The sequence below is a fragment of the Lycorma delicatula genome, chromosome 5 (genome assembly GCF_047948215.1).
Source record: "Lycorma delicatula isolate Av1 chromosome 5, ASM4794821v1, whole genome shotgun sequence".
In the NCBI taxonomy this organism is placed as follows: Eukaryota; Metazoa; Arthropoda; class Insecta; order Hemiptera; family Fulgoridae; genus Lycorma; species Lycorma delicatula.
The window spans coordinates 170978066-170999357 of record NC_134459.1 but is presented as its reverse complement, the minus strand read 5'-3'; the positions used below and the strand labels follow the sequence as shown (position 1 = coordinate 170999357).

Sequence of the window (21292 nt, the reverse complement as noted above, 5' to 3'; positions counted from 1 at the left end):
ATACTAGTATAACTATTAATCTCTGATTGTAAAAAAAATTACAATAAAAAATAATTCAAAAATATATTAAATAATAAAATATAAATAATTTAAAAAAAAATGAAGTTATTAATGAAATAAAATTTTGTACTTTTTATTTTTAAAAAATGTGTATATGTAATTTAATAGGCGTACAAGGAAGTCATGTGGTGTCCGCATCAGATTTTTTCTTCAGCTACCGTTTAGCTTGTTATCTTGACAGGATAAACCGAATTTTATGAAACTTTTTACGTCTTCTGAATGTGAACAATTGATGCCGTTAATTTTGATTACGGAGAGTTGGTCAAGGGAGCGAGAGAGTACGGTCGCCATAAGAACCGTGTCTCAAAAACTTTACTCAAAGAGGCGAATAATCTTTTTTGCATAATTCTTTACTTGCATACTTAGTATAATTTAACGTCCTCTTAATTTTCCGTATAAGTAGAAGTTGTAGGTAGGGATCTCTTGGTAGACATGTACTATCTTCAGGAAAAAAATACATTAAACTTCTGTAAAGATTAGAAAAAGAGGTGGGGATGTTTTGGTTGAAATAAAATTTCAAACCTTTATCGGGGCACTTCAGCAAAAACCTTTTCTTACAAAAGTTGAAGATGTTTTTTATCAACGTCACAACTCACTAAAAATTTTTATTTAATATTCACCCGAACCCCCAAAAAATAATTTTATATAATTTTCTTTTTTTAGCTATATTTAATTTTCTTTTTTTAGAAAAAGAGTTATCGGGAGTTTTTGCATTTTATTATCTGCATTGATAGGCCTTCAAACCACTATAAACATTTTTCCCCCGAAAAACTCCAATTTTGATCGTAATAATCCTACTTTTTAAGAAACTTTAATAGGTCCCGGATTCGAATCCCCGTCAGAAATGGCATTTTTACACACTACTAGTCATTCATCTCATTCTCTGAAGCAATACCAAACGGTGGCCCCAGAGGTTAAAAAAAATCTCTTTAATACGGCAAGAAACAAGATGTCATTTGAACTTAAACAATTATTTACATCTATAAAGCCTACTTCTTCAAATAAGCATTCATTTATACCGAAAACTGCATCGAAATATATTCATCCTTAATAAAGTTACAAGAAAACATTGAAAAATATGAAGATCATAAGGCAAACTACACAAAAACGCTCTGTTTTCAGTAATTAAAAAAAAAAAAAATCTTATGAATTTATATAAAAATTATTAAGATAGTTAAAAAATCATCAGTTATTCAGTGTAACATGCTGGTTTTTAAATTAGTCGGCGTCTCGAATAGATTTCTGATTAGGATCTCTAATTTTTTTCACCTACCACTTAATCTATTTTTATCATCTCGTTATAACAAATTTAAAATACGTGCATATCCAAGAAGACGTAATAAAAAAAAAATAAAGAAACAAATCTACGGAAAAACTCCTCATTACAAATATAATATAGTGCTTTACTAAATTATACCAAGGCGTCTATCAAAGGAGTAAAAAAAAAATTTTTGTTATAAAAGAAAAGGAAGGAGAAAACCAGTAATCTGATGGCGGATTTGCTAAGCAGCAAATGGCAACAGAAGCTAACGAATATTAAATACCTTACCTTAAAGCTTTTATTAAACGACTTCAAAAAAGGAAGACGTTTTTAATTCGATTTTTTTAAATATATACTCAAAGCTTTATTTAGTTAGCGAATATTCAAATCTCGGTAATTCGTTTATATATATATATATATATATGAACCCGTAGTAAATTTTTTCCAACTAAAATAAGCGGCGATTTTTTTGTAATATTGCAAATGATGTGAAAATATTTTTAATTTTTTGTAGTTATTACGTCATTAATCAGTACTGGGTTAATATAGCGTACTAATACATTGTATAACGTAAGATTAATGAAATTCAAAGTATTCCTGGATTAAAGAAAATTAATAAAATTTTAAGTAACAAAATAAAAGATTTCACCGTATTCCAGACAGCCTTAGCTCATACTCGGTAGTATCAATTAAAACAATTTTTTTTTATCAAATCGCAAGTTTTTTCGTCTATCGCGATTTTTGTCAACATTTTTTCATGTTATAGGCAACAATCAACAAAAAAAAAAGAACCACTAATCCATTCATCAGTTATTTAAATTTCAATTTTGGAGTCTGTACAAAGTAAAGTCAGTAAGACAAATTTATTAATTTTAATGAGATACTGATTTCAAAAAGTCAAAATTTTAACGATTAATGTTATTTTTATAGCGATTTTTGAAGCCAAATTTTTAAAAAGGTTTTTTATCATTTTAAACTAGCAAATACCAGTATCGATTATAGTACACAGACAAAAAGAATTTATATATATATATTTTTTATTTTTTATTTTGTACGAATACAGAAATCGTATTATTTTTATTTACTGTAGAGTTTATAACACGAAGTCTTTAGCATTTCCTTTTCTTTTTTTTCAATACCAATTTGAGACTATTTTTCTAAATTATAGATCTACTATCGATTCGATTAAAATTAATTTTAAATCACTCGAATTTTGCTCAGTTACATATCTTGAAATTTATTACAATTATTTATATTTTTGTGGTAATTTGTAATAAACATTATTAACCTTTATAACAGTTTGTGTTCGTAACAACGATTCTGCGAAATCCGATGACATATAAATTCTCGTTTTTTATTAATACACTCCGTGAATTTCGAAACCTATTTGTTTTTCGATTCAGAAAAAAACACGGGAACAGAATCACCATTATTTTTATTTCATTTCGCCATAAATCTAACATCTTTCGTGGAAATAAGACGTGCCATTGATATACATTTAGTGAAAATAGGTGCAGTATTTCTGAAGCTACAATGTACAAACGTACCACTCAAACGAAATCGGGATATTCAAGTAAAAAAGTAAGTAAAAAGTTAGGTAAACAGATATATGCAAACCGGGGTAATACATCTTTATTAAAAAGTAAAGACGGATATACTTTCGACATCGATCTAGTCGAACACTGACGCTAACGTAACGTAAAGATAGTCCAACTTTTTTAAAGAATTTCAACTTTACTTAAAAAATCGTAATTTGTAACGAAACTCTTCTACTATTAATAAAATATCACGGTGAAAAAAAAACCTCTCAAGAACCGTTTAAAAAGATTATTTAAAATTTAAAACTAGAGAACGAACATTTCGTTTGATAAAAGATAAATCATTGATAGACAACGGAAGAAAAAAAATTACAACAAAAATAATTATCATTTTTCTTGAATATTTTTAAATAAATAGTTTATTTTTATACGATAACTTTCTATTGATGATGATCGTTTGAAACGACCGTATAAATTTAAATGGCTTTTCCTTAAAGATTTTTGAGGAGGGCTGTTTTCTAACGGTTTTTTTTTTGAAGAGCGATAAAACTTTTGATATAGATAGCTGTCATTTGTTTTATCATTTTAGATCGGTGAGCGTTGGCAAATGATCACGGAAAAACTGTTTACAAATTGTGGAAATATATTTCCAAAATCACTTCGTAATTTCTACTGTGCACATAATCGTCCATTAGAACAACTTATTCCTCCAACAACTGATAAATTTCGAAAAAGATTTACTCTACTCAATGAAAAACCAACAGCAAGACAAACATCTGTACGTACAACGAAAATATCAGTGCTGTCAGTGATAGTGTTGAAGAAGACCCGAATCTGTCTATTCGTCGCTGTTCTCATGACTTCGTCCATCCACTACATGCAAAATTATACGTAATAATCTTAACGTACACCCATACAAGTTGCAATCGGTACAAAAAAAGAATCCGCAAGACCATAATAAGCGTCGTTTGTTTGGTGAACGGTGCCTAAATCAACTGGAAACTGATCCATTTTTTTTATCAAAAATTTTGTTTAGCGACGAAGCTAATTTCTGGTTAAACGGTTACGTCAACAAGCACAATTACCGTATATGAAGTAAGATCGATCCTCAGGAAATGTACGAGTCTCCATTGCATCCTGAAAAATGGACTGTATGATGCGGGTTATATGCTGGAGGCATCGTCGGTCCTTATTTCTTTAAAAATGAGGCCGGAGAACACGTTACTGTCAACGATGATCGTTAGAGATCAACGATCAGTTAAGTGAGTATTTGTTTCCAAATTTGCATGATATCGACCCGCAACAGTTTTGGTTTCAACAGGACGGTGCCACACTTCATACTGCTACCGAAACAATCGATTTATTGAAACGATATGCGACAAAATTATTTCACGAAACGGTCCAGTGAATTTGGCCTCCCAAGATCACGTGACCTAACGCCAGTGTTTTATTTTCTTCGGGGATATGTGAAGTCTCTTGTTTATTCTGATAAACCGGCAACAATCGACACTTTGGAAACAAATATAAATCGTGTTATTAACGAAATACGTCCCAAATTACTTGAAAAAGCGGTTCAAAACTGGACTGATCGAATCCGGTTCATCAAAGCTAGTAGTGATGAATAAATGCCGGGAATTATTTTCAAAAATTAAATGACATAAAATTATCTTTCAGATAAAAACAAAATTAGCTTCAAACTTACCTTTTTATGTGTTTTAATTTAATTCAAAGTTCTATCACTCTAAAAAAAAAAACACCCATTACTTTTCAAAATACATAATCTTTTTTTTCAGTTTTGCGTGAAAATTGTTTGAATAACAATGACATCAGACTATATATTTCTTACGCTAAAACAAATAATAAGCGACCGATTATAATAAACAAATAAAAAAATATTTTAAAATCGTCAACGTAAACGCTATACGTCTTTTGTCTAAAAAAATCTTTCTCTTAAAGTAATCTGGAAAAAATATTACAACAGAAACTTCCTATAAAATATATATTTATTTGTCTACTCCAGTAACAACAGGCTGTCGTCTGATTGTACGAGATGAAATACTTTGTCCATGAAAAATACCACGCTTGACCGGAATTGGACCCAGAATCTTTGAAATAATATATATATATATATATATATATAAGTATTTAATAAAAAAAAAATTAAATATGAAGATTAAAAAAATTGAAACATAAATAAAAAAGTAACTGCTGGTAAAATTGAGTACCTCCTTTATTAATGTTCGACAAAAACCACCCATCATATGCTACGTATTAAATCAGAAATATTAAAAAAAAGAAAAGTTAAAAATTTGTTAATATATAATTAGCAGCGGCATATTAATAATATATTAATTACTAACAGGGTTTTGTTTCGACAAAATATTCTTTTTATATTTCATAAAATAACCGTAACAACTAATAATAAAATTACAAGCGCAGAAGGATATAAAAGATTTTGTAACAAAGGAATATTTTTGTTCTGAACTGAATAATCGGTTTATTTACACAAACGAAAACGAAATAATAATGCTAATATAAAATTGCGCTATATACTGTAACAGGTTAAGGTTATATATATTATATTCTCCTTCTTTAAGCGTTAAAGTGAGAGCGCGGGGTAAAATTTGAAGAGTAGCGCTGCCAATGAAGAATAAGATGAACTGTTACAGCAAGGGAAAGAGAAAGGAGGAAGCGATTACGACCTTGACCGTGAGTTGTGCTGTATTGATTATACACAGGTCCCGGGGTGTTATCGGCGCATGCTTACAATCTTATCTCGTCCTACCGACTGTACTTAGCAGCACACCCCTGTACCCTTTATGTGCCGTATCGAGACTACCTCAAAATAAAAATAGACCTTACTGTTTAAAAGAAACGGCTTTCATCGTTCGAGAAAAATAAAAATAAAATCGCAAACTATCTTTAAAATATAATTTAAACAGATCGGGTAAATATTATTTTTCACATCGATACACCTGTAATAAATAAAGATTGAAAATAATATAAACTTCTACATATTCCAGCGATGTATATCTAAGGAATATATTAAATTATTTTTTTTAATAGTAGGGAGAGCTACTAAAAACTTACAGCGAAAGGTTGTCTCCAATTTTTGTGTAAATATATATATATTATTTAAAAATGCAAATATCAAGGTTGGGGGACGATTTATTTAATTTTACACTCAAAGAGATTGGTTGAGAATTCTAAATACAAATCTTTAAATAAAAAAAAAGTAGCGATCAATTCCATAAGCTCCATAACTTTTCTTTTTCATGTTTTTTTAGCCTCCGGTAACTACCGTTTAGATAATTCTTCAGAGGATGATATGCATGAGTGTAAATGAAGTATAGTCTTGTACAGTCTCAGTTCGACCGTTCCTGAGATGTGTGGTTAATTGAAACCCAACCTACAAAGAACACCGGTATCTACGATCTAGTATTCAAATCCGTGTAAAAACTGACTGGAACTCTCGACTTCCAAATCAGCTGATTTGGGAAGAGCGTTCACCACTAGACCAACCCGATGGGTTATAAGCTTTATAACTTTCCCAAATTTGTGTGGGAATCTCCTCTCATAAAAAAAAAAAAATTTTTAATTAAAAAATTTATCTGTATATAGAATTTACGTTAACAAATTTCCGTTTTTTATGCTAACGGTATTCAGAAACGTGAAATTTAAATGGATATCGTTATTTTTTTCCCACGCCTTTTGAAAAAAATTGTCAGTACGAGAATCCTTAAAACATATTTTACAATAATACTTAATATAACCGCTAAATCATTACTAAAAATTAACTTAAATATTTCAGGAAGGGATGATCTGTTGAAAAAGTTCCTTTTTTAAATATATAACTCTTTTTTAAATATAACCCTTTTTTAAATATATATAACTTATTAAATAATAACTTTTTTAAATATATAAAAATTTTATTTCGATTTTTATCTAGATAAACCGGCCCCTCCTTATCTCCCCACCCCCTCGACGAATTTAAAAAAATAACAGAATCAATGCCACGTATAGAAATAATTTACCCACTTTAAAGTTAGCGTTAAGTCAACCCATTCCTGAGATATTAACCGAAATAGTGTCCAAAATACACACATACGAAATTTACAAGTGGTTTTTTGCCGGATTGATACTTTAATTTTTGCTGGAATGAGAATGTCAACAAAATAATGAAATGGTTTAATGGTTTAACCGTCTAATGTCCTAAAACTGTAAAATCCTACCAAAAAAAAAAAAGTAAATGAAGGTATTAAAAAATTAAATAAATAAACAATAGTAAAAACTATATATTACAAAACATGAGCAACATATTAAAAATAAAATAATATTAACTTACAATAAAACTTATAAACATATAAAACCAAATTTTTTTTTTGTCCTTGCCACATCTCAGAAGAAAAGGTATGTCTTTTATTCCCTCAATTTGAAAATTGGTAGTTACAAACCGTTTATCACAACTAGCAGTAACATTAATGAGCAAAACAAATATCAAACAAGGACAAAGAATGAGAAAAGCGACAAAAAAAGTACAAAAAATTAAAAAGTTTGAAAGTCCAACACAAATCGTAACTGTCATACTTTTTTCTACAAAAACATTAATAAGTCAATAAATAATTAAAACGAGTAGCGTAGTAATTCCCTTGTAATTTAAATTCACAGAAACCAGCTTACTGAATTATGTACTTCGGAGACCTTACAAACATAACACTTATCTAAAATAAAAAAATAGTTCTATAGTAACAACAAGAAAATTTGCTAAACTGCAATGATACAACAGCAGAGTATTTTAGCGTGCTTTCTTGCGCTAGAAAGATTATATAGTAGCAGATGTTGACAGAATTTCATATTTATCTGATGCTATATTGAAACTAATTTATTTCACAAAATCAAAAATCATTACGGTTGTTCGATCTCAAATTGGTTGTAGAAGTTTCTTGTGAAGTTGATCAGAATCTGTTTACAAAAATTATATGATGCAAAGGGGATTTATACTCTCTGGGGTGAATCTCCTGCATCATAACATTTTTCAGATAATACTTAGCGGCTAAATAACTGATTACATATGTTAGTGTATATAAATATGAAACCTATCATCGTATAAATCAAAACTTAAATACAAAAATATACTGAAAAAAAAATCAGGTTTCGGCTTATAACTAAGGTTTAAAATTATACTGTTTTGATTTTTTTTGCTTTTTAAAGTAAATTAAATTCAATAAATATTTCATTTGAAATAAAAATAAAAGAGTAAATGATTTAGTGATAAATTTTCAATTATTGTTAGTAATATTATTCTTTACAAAAATAACAGTAAATAAATAAGTTATTTGTTAGGTCCTCAACAATTACTGAAAGGGCTATGTCCTTTTCAGGAATCACTCTCTGCAGTACCCAACTGTTATTATAGCACCTACGGAATGATTATCTGATTCCCAAAGGGATAAAAGCTTCTAAATGAGGGATATATTGTAGTCTTTTTACAGGCTGTTAATATTCATTTGTGTTCATATGTCCTTGCTAACTATGTGGCATTTTTTAAGTGTACTGCTCTTCCACAAACAGTGACCCACCATTCATCAACCGGATGGCCCCTCTACTTAACATAAGTAATTGCATTTAATGCAAGTTAAATATTTATCTTACGTCTACCTGCAACTAGTTACGTATACTATTGTCTGAAGCTTGGTTCCCAGTTCATAGGGTCAATATAAAAAAATGTTAAATTACTTTGTGTTTTCTTGCAAATGATAAGTAAAGCGTAAAAATGCATAAACTTTAAAACATAGTAGATATTTAACATACGCCTAAATAATTATTTACATAATCATAAGAGATTTAAAATAAAATGAAAGCTCTACTTATTTCATGTTTTAAGCCGTACATGATAAGTCTTATTCAGATCAACCATACACGTCTTCTTCGTCAACCGTACAATTCATCTTATTGTAGGCACTAGTGAAAATAACTGACTTTGTTCTTTGTGATTTCAGCAATTTACTCCCAGCAGATTTTTCCTACTTTAAGTACGGAAGATATATTTGGGCTGTGATCAGATATTGTAATAATTTTAACTTGTCTTCTCATTTTGTATAAAAGAATAATGAAATTTTCAAAATTTCATACAGCTCAATTATATTAAAATGTGAACAATGATACCTTGAAAATAAACAAAATAAAAATACAATCCTACCCTAATAAAGGACATTTATATGTGTGTCTGTCTGTGTATGCATTCCACTTAGCTGAGAACATGTTTACATGATCGAACAGGCTGCCCGTCAAAAAATAATATGATCTTTTTTTTTCTTACAAGTTTATATACAATAAATAAGAAGAAGCAACACCAACAAAAAGAAAGAACATGTTTACATGATTGAACATACTGCCTGTCAAAAAATCATTAGGATTTTTTTCTTAAATGTTTATAAAAAATAAATAACTGTAATAATTATAAAATTTTACTACCATAATTCATTCATTCAATATTGTAGCAGATCTTAAAACAGAACTATTTTTGATATAAATAAATTGATACTGAAAATACTATCAATTATCCATTTAGAGTTGTATATATAATCTTTTTTTTGGACATGTAGTTATAATTAAACATACATATACGCAAAACATGTGGGTCAAATTAAATGGTAAACAATAATGGTCAAAATTAGAAGAATTTTGAATCTTGTATATCCTCCTTAGTGATTTTATTGATTTTGAAGCCAACTTCTCTTTTGTTATTGTATGAAGGAAGGTTAGTTTCATGTTACGATAATTTGTTTCATAAATCGAATATAATATATAAATAATAAATTAATTAATTTAATTTATATCTAAGCTTCCAGCTCTCATATTGAGTGAATTTGCTGCATATGGATATTATGGATCTTGATGAAAACGATGAGTGTGCAATCTTTAAAAGAACGTCTAAACCAAATTTAATTGGGAAGATTTGCTGATATTTTTTTCGCTTTTCCTTGACAATTTTCATCATTAAAAAAAAAAAACATTTTGCACAAGAGGTAATCAATTTTGGATACTTCAGCATTCTGAGACACCACCTAACAGGGCAACCTATCTGGAGGGCCTAGCTGCGCGGATGTGCCGTAGGAACACCCTGCAGCTAGTATTTTATATAAAAAATAATATATAACACTAATATATTGAGGGTAGAAATTTGATAACCTTTCGTTCAAATCTGGAAACCTTTTGTCTATATCCTAAATATAGATAGATCTAAAACTGGTATCCCTGAGCAACAACAGCAGAATCATAATAACTTATGAAGACTAATTTAAGACATTTTGTTTAAGTTAAAAGGCTATCATAAGTTTTCACAGCTAAGCATAAAGGGGAAAACACATGATTTATATTTAGATATAAATGAAAATGAACTACTCCTATCTATAAGCATAACAGTCACAAAGTGTGTAATTAATACTTCTCAACATTACTTCTCATTCATACAAATTATATCACCAAAGACATCTTATGAAAATATTAGTAGAATATATAATACGAATGTGTAATGTATTAACCTTAAGATACGATAAATATTTATATTTGTTATTTCTTGAATAATTACTTTTATTAATAGAAGATACACTTACATCACCTCTTAGTATTCTAAGAGGTGAAGTAAGTATGTATATCCAAATATCATACGTAACAATGCAGCCGATATAATCCTAATAATAATAATCATTGCTATCATACACGCACAATTACTGGTATCAACAGCTGTAGTTGAACTATATAATTCAAAATTTTAATAAATAAAATTCCTCTCTGCTTAGTTTTGAACAACAAACATTCCCGAGTTTCAATTTGAATAAAAATTATGTAATAACATAAAATTACAAGTTCACTTGAGAAAATGGTTTAATTTTATGTTTCGATTTTTTATTAACATTTAAATTTAAGTCTTTTTCATTACAAACATTGTGTTTCGGTAACTTTTCATTTTCAATACAAGATTCCTACATTTTTTATTGTTCTGTAGTATAAACATTTGGAGCTGACATACGTGATAAATCAACTTCTGAATTCCTTCTTGAACTGTTCATCTCTTTAGTAGAAAGTGATGCAGATTTGAGAACATTTCCTTTTGTTTAATATGATTTTTGATAATGGTAGGAATTGGTAATGAAGTTGACACATCATTTGTGGAGATATTTTCCAAAGATAAATTTTTGAACATCGAACCAGATTTAACAGTTTGATCCATGTGACGTTTCTGAAAAATATTTAAATCTTCAAAGTCGAGTTTGCACAAGAAAGATTTCTCACCTGTAACTTCTACAATTTAAGCTGTTTGTCATTTAGGTTTCATCAAATTTTTATAATTTTTAACTAGAATTTTCTCATCTTCCATGAATGAAACTTGCCTATTTCCTTAGAAAAATCTGACTTGTTTTGCACCCCCATTTCTTCAGATTTTGGTACCCTAAGTAGAACAAGATGACTGCAAAAATTTCATCCGTATGAACATTGGGCTGCGGAAACAATGTAGCACAATGTGAAGCGTTTCTATAGGCAAACAAATAATACTTATTTATCAAATTCACTGATCTCATAGTACTTATTTCCTGTCATATGGCCTTTTCAATACTTCTATTAAATGAACCTCTTGTGCTTTTTCAGAGACATTTGTTGCAGGATGAAAACATGCTGAAGTTTTATATGAAAAAATAGTTAAAATTCATCAGAGATGAACTGTATTCCATTATCTGAAAATATTATCATCCTTGGCAAACTAAACCTTGCAAAATTTTTTTACAATTTTTCAATTCTTTTTTGCATTTCAACAACTATTGGTAATGCCTGAAAGCATCTATAATGATTAAATAATTTCTATTTTTCTGTTGAATTGATATGAACACATTCAAACAGGAGTTTTGCTTCCTTGAATTTAATCACCTTAATCTGCCTTCTTAAAGCATAATGACAAGCTGAACCACTTATTCTGCAACATTTAATATCCTTGTCTAGATAAGGTCACTAAAAATATTTTTTTGCAACAGTTACATTTTGGCAATTCCTAAATGTCTACCGTGAATTTATTTTGAAAGTGATTTTCTTAATTTTTTAGGAATAATCAATCTGAAACCCACAGAAGTATACCTTGATCAATGCTAATTTCTTTGGCAAGTAAAGCAAAAGGTTTCTGTTAATAATTGCACAGATTGTTGAAAAGGGGTTGATAAATTCAAAAGAGATAATTTATTGTGTAACAAAACATAGCTAACGCCATACAAAAAAGGTATAACAATGCTGCATAAAACAATACAAAAAAGAGCTATAAAAGATGCTTGCAATTCATATTTCTAACTAACTGACATCTATAATTTCAGATTATACTAAAACATAATTTATATTATTATTTGTTTTATGGATATAACACTATTATTAACACAATGATAATCAATATTCAACACTCTCCTGTTTATACATAATGTTATTTTAAACTTTCTCATTATAATATAAATAAATAAACATTTGTAATATCTTTAAAGAAAACACACAAATTATTCTTTTGAATGTCACTGGTTTCCAGACTTCAGCTGTAAGAATAAAATTTTGAAACCATTTCGGTAGCTTGATGAGCGATGAATCTCCTAGACTTCTTGGATTAATTTCATAATTATTTACAGTTTTGTTATTATTTTCCAATACAGGTGTACACTGCTGCTGTTCTATTGTTTTGTCGTCTTTTTCTTTTCAAAAAATCTTTTTTTCTTCAGCAGGCAGATAGTTATTCCCACTTTTACTTGGTACGGATTCAGCAGAATTACTAAGATTACTAAGAATTTAAGTCATTATCATAATTTTCATCTGGTAAAGTTACTTTCTTCATCATTTTTCATTCGTCCAGTTCTCTTTGTAAAAATCACATCTCGTCTAACTTCACCAAAAGTATGTAGGTCTTTTATCGCTGTTCTTCATCCATGCCGGATTTCAAAAGGTGTGTAACCCTTGACTGAACTTGAGCTTACGGTGTTCAATACATATACAACACAGTTCACAGCTTCTACTGAAAAACGCAGTTTATATTTCCTTTCAAGTAGAACTGTACGAGATGCTTCAATGATGGTTTTATTCTCTCTTTTTGCAGATCCGTTTTGCATTGTTGTGAACAACATTTTTGATGGTATGTTGTTAATTTACCTTGAATTTCAAGACATTTACTGGAAATTGGATCAGTAAAAGTAGAACTAGGCGCGGCATTCATGTTTCCGTGAGCTCAGTTAGCTAGTGCAAAGGGCAATGATGTAGGACAATCAAGATGTCTGGATGAGGCCTACAGTGAAGGCAAAAGCTGAGTTTAAAATCATCTATGTAAATGCCTCTGTAGACATTTACATCGGTGGCATCCCAATGATGCCTGACTTATTACTATGAGATCTGTTTTGCTCTGGGAAGTGAGCCACTGTGCGACATTGAATACCATATTTCTTTAAAATTGTTGAAACTTCATTATTTATTAATTTGAAGCCGTTGTCAGTTCTGAAGAAATACTTTACGCCTCCCTAGCAATGTTTTTCTGCCATTTTAACAAATTCTTCTATGTGACTACTAACTTCATACTTATTTGCCAGAAAATACACTTTCCTACAGTGGGAATAACCAACCTTTAGTAGTAATATATATCTGACACCTCCCATGGATCTTTCTTGAATTGGACCACACAGATCAGCATCAAAAATCTCATCTATCCTACTGGTAGTAGGTCCAATTTTTACAAAAGGCAGTCGATGAACCTTTCAAACGGCACATGCATTGCAAAATTTTTCTTGTTTATCTGCAGTTTTTATATTAAAACAATCGAGAATTGACTTTACAGTAGTATAATTTTGATGTACAAATCTTTGATGCCAAGTATCCATCATATCAGTGACATAAGCATTAACATTAATGTTAGATTCATGTTTGTTTACATTTGAACAATCACTCTGTATTAAAATTTTAAAATGCATGATAAAAAGTTTGTTTACTCTCTTACTCATAACAATGATGCATCCATTCTTTGCAAATTTCCTTACAAACTTATTTGATGATTCTTTGAGACCTTTATTCATTGCCATTCCAGTAGAAAACAAGCTATATTTTAAATCTGGTACATATGATGATTAGCACACCACTTTTCATCATTATAAGCATGAATATTGTCACCTTTTTCATCAACTTTTATGTACATACCTTCGCCAACTCAAACCCAAATAATTGGATCCAATGGACGATAGTTAATAACCCAGTCTTTTAGTCATGAACCAGTTTTTTTAGTCACATGAATAGTGGCTCCTGAATCTTGATACCAATCATTTGTATATTCACTAACATGTACAACAGTGGCTAAAGTTTGGTATAATAATCCTGTACCATGTACATTAATATCATTACTGACACCGGAGTGTTAATGCTAGTATTGTTATTATTACTATACTTTTTATTATCTTTGTTAAACCAGCAGTCACGTGACCAATGTCTTGGCTTTTTACAAATATGAAAATTACCAGGTTTTCTAGATTTTTGTTTTTGTTAATTCGATAAGCCTTTTCCTTTAAATGCTTTTGCGGTTAGGGCACTATTTTCTTGTTTATTATTATCGACTCTTGAATCTTCAATTATTATTAATCTTGAAATTAAATTTGACAATGTACGATCTGAGCTACTGGTTGACTCCCATGCGTTATATTAATGGTTATAGTTTTTCGGCAATGTCGGTGAATTTTTGAAATAATCGACTTTTCATCTACATTATCTTCCATAACCTTCAAACGATGAGCTACATCTTAAATTTGTGAGATAAGAGTATGCATATTATTTGTAGAATTTTTTACTAAACTCTGCAATTAAAATTGCAATTGCACATATTTACTAATATGTGGAATTTGCTTCATATTTCTCTTCATGTACAGATACCAATCCCATATCCCATATTTCTTTTGCAGTTTTACAATTCATTAAATGTATCATAATTTGCTACGAAATTGTAGTTATTATCATTCTTTGTGCTCGACTATCAGCTAATTCAAAAACATATTTATCTTTTGAACATATTGTTCCCTTTGTTTGTCTTAGTTAAGATCTTCAGACTTACGAAGTAGACTAGTACACATGTTAAATGTGTTATGTGCTTTTAACATAATTATTGTCTGAAATTTCCATAATTTCCAATTTTCAGCATCTTGTAACTTGGTAATTCTCAAAAGCTCTCCTTTTTTATCCATAACTGTTATTGGCAATGAGATTAACCTTTAATATTTATTTGCACCACAGCCAGATATAAATGTAACCTCTACGCACCTAACTTTCACAAACCTTTGAGTAAACATACTTTTTACAATTTTGGTCAGAATAACAAAAACACTGTTATCAACAAAATACTGGGCCCATAACCTGTTAATAATTGCACAGATTGTTTAAAAAGAGTTGATTAATTCAAAAGATAATTTATTGTATAACAAAACGTGGCAAACGCTATAGAAAAAAAGTATAACAATGCCACATAAATTCTATCTAAAGCAATTTTAATGTTAAATTAAATGTTTAATTCACGTTTTCAGTCTATTTGAATTATTGATCAATTCATTCAATGATAGCAATACTCTTGAAAAATGAAACAAATTTTCCATAATAATTAGCCATTCCCACAAATACCTTAACTCTATACCTAATACTCGATCCGAGTTAAAATTATATTCTCGATAGTATATAAAAATGTATGTACAATAGATTAATATAGAAATACGCTCTTTTAACTCGTTATTCGGGTTATAATCAGTAAACTAATTTTTACTAAAATCAAAGTTCTAAAACAAAAACAAGTGAACTTTGTTAACATTGTGAAATCAACCAACAAATAGTCCCATCATTTTGTACAGTCAGAAAAGAATAATAAAAAATAATCAAATACAGTGCAATAAAAATTAAATAGGTTTAAAAACGTAATTGTACGTTTTACTTCATATGAAGCCGAAGCCTACATAACCTCAAACTCACACTACATACATAAAATTTACAATACATTAATTAACATTTAAAACAATAGAGATAATTAATGTATATAAAATAACTCACCTCGATCGAATTGTTTTCCAGACGGATCAATGTCCTTAACATTAAAAATATCTTCAAAAAGAACACCAGCCATAATTCAAACAGTACACGCGCACTTCTTAATCTGCAGAATCAAATTAAAACAATCAGCTGTTTGCAAGTTATGGTGTTACAAGTTAAAGGTTGTGACGTAAATGTTTCTAAATTATGATGTATATACTAACATTTAAATACAGCTTTACAAATTTGAAAGAGTACTTTAAATGACTGAATAATTATTAGAAAAGGACAAGGAATTGAAACAAGATTTTAAAGAAACAGACATGGCGACTCTACCACCAAGAAAAAATTCTGCCTCTACAAGAATCTCTAAACAACACTTTACACCTTTACAGATTCTTTTGCAAATGGGTTTTCAGAAACACAGAGCGTAAGTTTTTATGTATGATTTAATTATATTTGGTAAATATGTGTAGGAATAAAAATTTACGTTATTATTCGATTTAAGTATTTATGTTAAAATTATAGGTTATGGTATGTAACAAGGAAATATATTCTGTTCTATAAGATTGTTAGTATTTTCTTGACGATTAGTGTATTTTTAAATTTTCGAGGTTTATCTGATTTTAGGTTTTTACTTTTCGTAATATTATTTTAGTTTCAATAAAATAATATGAGATCAAAATTTTACAAACACCAATGTATTTTTATTTTCCAAATAAAATTATTAATATTTGTAAAATAAATCTATCAATGTTAACATAAATTGGGACAGAATGAAGTTTAATTACACTTCTCAAATTACGTTTACTGCCTGAGATAGCCTGTGTTATTGCCATGTGTTAGCAGAGATGGATGTTAGCAGGAGTGCTGTAGTGTAGTAATCTTGGGATTACTAGAACTTCTTAAAGGTCCATTAAAAAAAAATTAAACAGATTTCATTTGTGTTAATATCCAGTTAGTGTTTTTAAAACTGATGGAAATTATGTTTTAAAATTAATAAATGGTTTTAAAAAATTAATTTATGTAATTTACTGTGATATCTGTAAAATTTTGTCTTCCATACAGCAGTCAACATATTAACTTTTACAATTTTTGAAAAAATTCTGCTTTGAAATTTTACAAAATTGTGATTGTGCTATTTTAAAAAATTAATAACTTTTCCATTTGATTTGATTGACTACTAATCTCAAATATGTACCTTTAAAAATTTTTTTTTTCAAAATACTTATTATACTTTTATTATTGGTAAGAAGTTTTATTTAAATCTAATTTGTGTTGTATTTTTCAGTGAGAAGGCTTTAGCTGCTACCGGGAACCGAGGAGTACAATTAGCATCAGACTGGTTACTAGCTCATGTCAATGACCCGACAATTGATGATGTGTGCCCTCGTGAATATATTCTATATGCTTGTCCAGTAGGACCCTTCCTTGATCAGCTACAGATATTTTGGGAGAAGTCAAAATCAGCATGTGGTTGGAATGGTGCCCATAATTTTATCCCTCACATTACTCTTGTTTCATTTTTTAAAGTGAGTTGGGTTTGTCATTTTTTTACACCTTAAATATTTGTCATGTAAAACAAATTTGACTACAGGTTTAATTCTTACTTTCACAAAATTATATTGAATTGTACTTTTAATCCTTTTCTTTTATACATTGTTATTATTATAACTGGTATCACCAGTTAGTTGTACTATTAGGGTTTGCTTAATTTTGAAATTCAGACAATTGAATGACTTTATGCAAATAATTACTATAGTATGTGAGTGAAGAAGTTATATAATAAGCAGCCTTGCTTATCTTTCATATATGTTTTTTCAAAGTTATCTGGTTTCCCTTCTCCCTCAGTATAAAAATGATTTAAATAATTATAACTTAAATATATGTATGATTCAACGTGATCCACCCAAGCACAGAAAGTAAAATAAAATGACACCCACTTTATTTTTTCATATGATTCCTACAAAAGTACTTTAATGGTAACCTGCATCTTCAGTTGTAAATATTTTTTTGTAAAATACTTTGTATAAAACTACATATTAAACATTCAAAATTAAAATATAAAATAAAACATTAAAATTAAAATTAAAAGTTAAAAATATTAAAATTACACATAAAATATATGACGTCAATTAAAAATAAAATGAAAAGAAATAAAGTAAAATAAAAACATACTACATGTATATGGCCAGCCAATACTATAATACTGTACTATTAAATAAGATGTTTATGTAATATCTGTGAAAGTGCTGCTATCTATTGCAGTTTTTATAAGTGTGTCCTCAAATCCTGTCTGTAAGTTAAAGTTGAATCCCTGTCTATATTACATATGTAATACTTTTCCAAAATATCTAGATTTTTATTATTATTTTTTATATCTTCTTTTTTAATTTCCAATATTTCTAAATTAGTATTAATATCTGAAATAGAATGTTTATTATTAATGAGGTGATCAGCAACATTAGAGAAACCCAATTTTTTAATCTTATAATGCCTAAAATGTTCATAAAATCTGGCTTTAAAAGATCTATTGGTTTTACCTATACAAATGTCCTTGCAATCATTACATTTATCTTATAAACCCCACATAAATTGTATAAATTATATGAATCAGCGTTATTATTATTGCTTTTTAAATTTTTATTATGTGGTTGTTAGTTTTATATTCAGGTTTAAATTTATTATTATCATAAACTTTAGTTATATTTTCAACAATGTTATAGGTGTATGAATATTTTAAGTAAACATTTTCAACTTTCTGCGTGTTATTTATTGGTTTTAAAGTTATTGTACTATTAAGTTTTGATTTGTTAATTGACAATATTTATAAAAAATAAATTACACACATAATAGTGCAATAACTTTATAATAATATATATAATAATTTTTTTTTTTTTAACTTATAATATTATTTTATATTTTAATTTTTATGTTTATTGTGTAATTTTATACAAAATATTTTACAAAAAAATATTTACAACTGAAGATGCAAGTTACCAAGAAAATACTTTTGTAGGAATCATGAAAAATAAGGTGAGTGTCATTTTATTTTATTTTCTGAACATGAGTGGATCATGTTGAATTATTAGCACAGAGGTGATATGGGTCTTGAAATGATCGATTTTAGAAAAATACTTATAAAATGAATTTTATATAATGAGATAAATTTAAAAACTTTGAGATGATTGAAGCTTGTTAATTTATATAAAAAAAGTATTAGAAATTAAAATTTTTTATTTATATATTATTAAATAACAAATGTAATTAGAGAAAAATAAATTAAATCAAATTGGCGTGATTACTGTGCAAAAAACTACACACATTTTGATGATCCTTATAATACAAGATTCAATCTTCACGTGATTCTATTTAAACAAATTTAACTTAACGTTTATTAAGAAATATACTTAGGACATTAGTTTAAAAAAAAATCATTCATTGGTGGAATTATAACATCTAACTTTATGATAAATGTACCGTTACTAATTCATGGACAGTTTCCCATTTACTTGTAACACAATTCTGTTGCCTGCAATATAAAAAAAATTTTGAGCATCTTATTAGCCGATAAATTTTCATGGAATGATCAATTGATTTCAGTTACAATAAGATCAAACTTTTTTTTTTTTGCTTTGAAGTGATTCAATAGCCTTTTGTCATTGTTAAGTATTTATTATCCCTGTCTAAATATTTATAAACCTGTCTAAAATATAGTACTGTATCTTCGGATAACTGGAAAGTCAGAACCAATTTTCAGGTTATAAGAAATGGGCTATTAGATTTTTTTTGCTGTGGTAAATGATTCCTGTTAATGGATATTCAATAAACTAAAACTTCTGACATTTCTATGTGTATTTACCAAGTGTAATATTTCTTAAAAAAAACAATAATAATAATAATTTATTCCTTAAAGAAATAACAGTATTCTTTTATATTAAACCAAGCAACAAAATTATTTTTTCTTTGCACAACACAATTCAAGAAAGAATCTTATACTTCATTTTCTCTTTTAATAAACTACTGACCATTTAAAAAAATCTTCCAATTAATTTATTTAAATAATTAAAATATTTACTTTTTCAAAAAAAAACATTATTCTGCTGGTGGGTTTTAAATAATATTTTTTTAAATAACTAATATTTGAAATCAACACATTTTTACAACATACATAAAATCAACACACAATTTTGTAGTATGCCGCAATGAGAACTGGCATGGATGTTGTAGACAGGGTATGGAGAAAAGGCCATAGTGAGCATGTGCATGAGACGCTCCTTCTTGTTCTAAAATTATTAGTCAATTAAACGCAGTGCTAACTGCTTATCAGTCTGTCAGTCATTATAAAATCAAATTTAGGTACAGTGTATTTATAATATTTCCATTACTAGTATTGTGTTTTGCCTGTCACTCTTTGTATTTATGGTTAATTTTAGACATACGTACCGATAGTATTGTTTTTAAATCGTTGTTTTGTAATTACTGAACATTTTAAGTTTTAATGATTATGTTAGAAAAAAATTGAATCTTTGAAAATGAGGTATAACAATTCTCAGCTCTGAAAGATAATTAATCGTTCATGTCAGATTGTTCTAAGGAAGAGAAAAAGATTAAACAGGCTGATGATTCCATTAACTAAAGCAACTGAATGAGCAGCAAAATACTGTACAGTGTCGTGAAAACTGTGACTGCTATAAAAAAAAAAAATCGTGCTAGTAAAGGTGAATCACTAACAACCCCTGGGAAAAAAGGAACTGTCCTCATCACCATAATGCAGACATTGTTAGTTTTGATTGGGTTGGGATGTTATTAGAAATATAATCAAAGATTTTTATGTCTGACAAAAAGTTGTCCCAACAATTTCAAAACTTTTAGTCTTAAAAATAGCAAATTGAATTAAAATGGAAAAGAATACTCTGCAGAAAATTTTAACCAAAGTGGGCTTTAAACTGAAGACCGGTGATTCGAAACGTAAGGTGTTGGTGGAAAGATAAAACATAATTAATTTAAGATATACACAGTTACAGAAAATTAGAGAAGTTAGAATGAAACAGAGAAAAATATATTTTTTAGATGAAACTTGGGCTGATACCAATTTAAATTTTCAAAAATGTTGGCAAAGTAAAAATGTCTTTTGAATACTTAAAATTACCAATGTGCTCAACAGACTAGTCATCGTTCACATCAAATCTTCTGAGGGATTTTTTTAAAGGTGCAGAATTAATATTTCAAGCAGGTGGTGATTACCATGGGTAAATGAATGCTGCAGTTTTAGAGATGTGCATAAAAAAGAAAGTAATCCCAAATTTAGAACAAGGAAGTGTTATCATTAACACAGTACCATGTAAAGAAAATAAATAAAGTGCCA

General features: G+C 28.5%; 2 protein-coding genes across 5 annotated transcripts in view; one reads left to right on the top strand and one right to left on the bottom strand.

The window, feature by feature from the left end:
- The window catches only part of Polr2H (DNA-directed RNA polymerases I, II, and III subunit Rpb8), a 657278-nt gene extending 639162 nt beyond the window's left edge, over positions 1-18116 (bottom strand). For 2 of the 3 annotated variants that reach the window (XM_075367531.1, XM_075367533.1), the window contains exon 1: positions 15946-16098. In XM_075367531.1, the coding sequence (XP_075223646.1) occupies positions 15946-16018 (73 nt within the window). In that variant the 5' untranslated portion in view covers positions 16019-16098. Of the gene's footprint in view, positions 1-15945; positions 16099-18102 lie in introns of those variants that run through there. The other variant, XM_075367532.1, reaches the window with a different exon arrangement.
- The window catches only part of Epp (Ecdysteroid phosphate phosphatase), a 71766-nt gene continuing 66694 nt past the window's right edge, over positions 16221-21292 (top strand). For both annotated transcript variants that reach the window (XM_075367529.1, XM_075367528.1), the window contains exons 1-2: positions 16221-16354; positions 17216-17456. In XM_075367529.1, the coding sequence (XP_075223644.1) occupies positions 16248-16354; positions 17216-17456 (348 nt within the window). In that variant the 5' untranslated portion in view covers positions 16221-16247. The remainder of the gene's footprint in view (positions 16355-17215; positions 17457-21292) is intronic.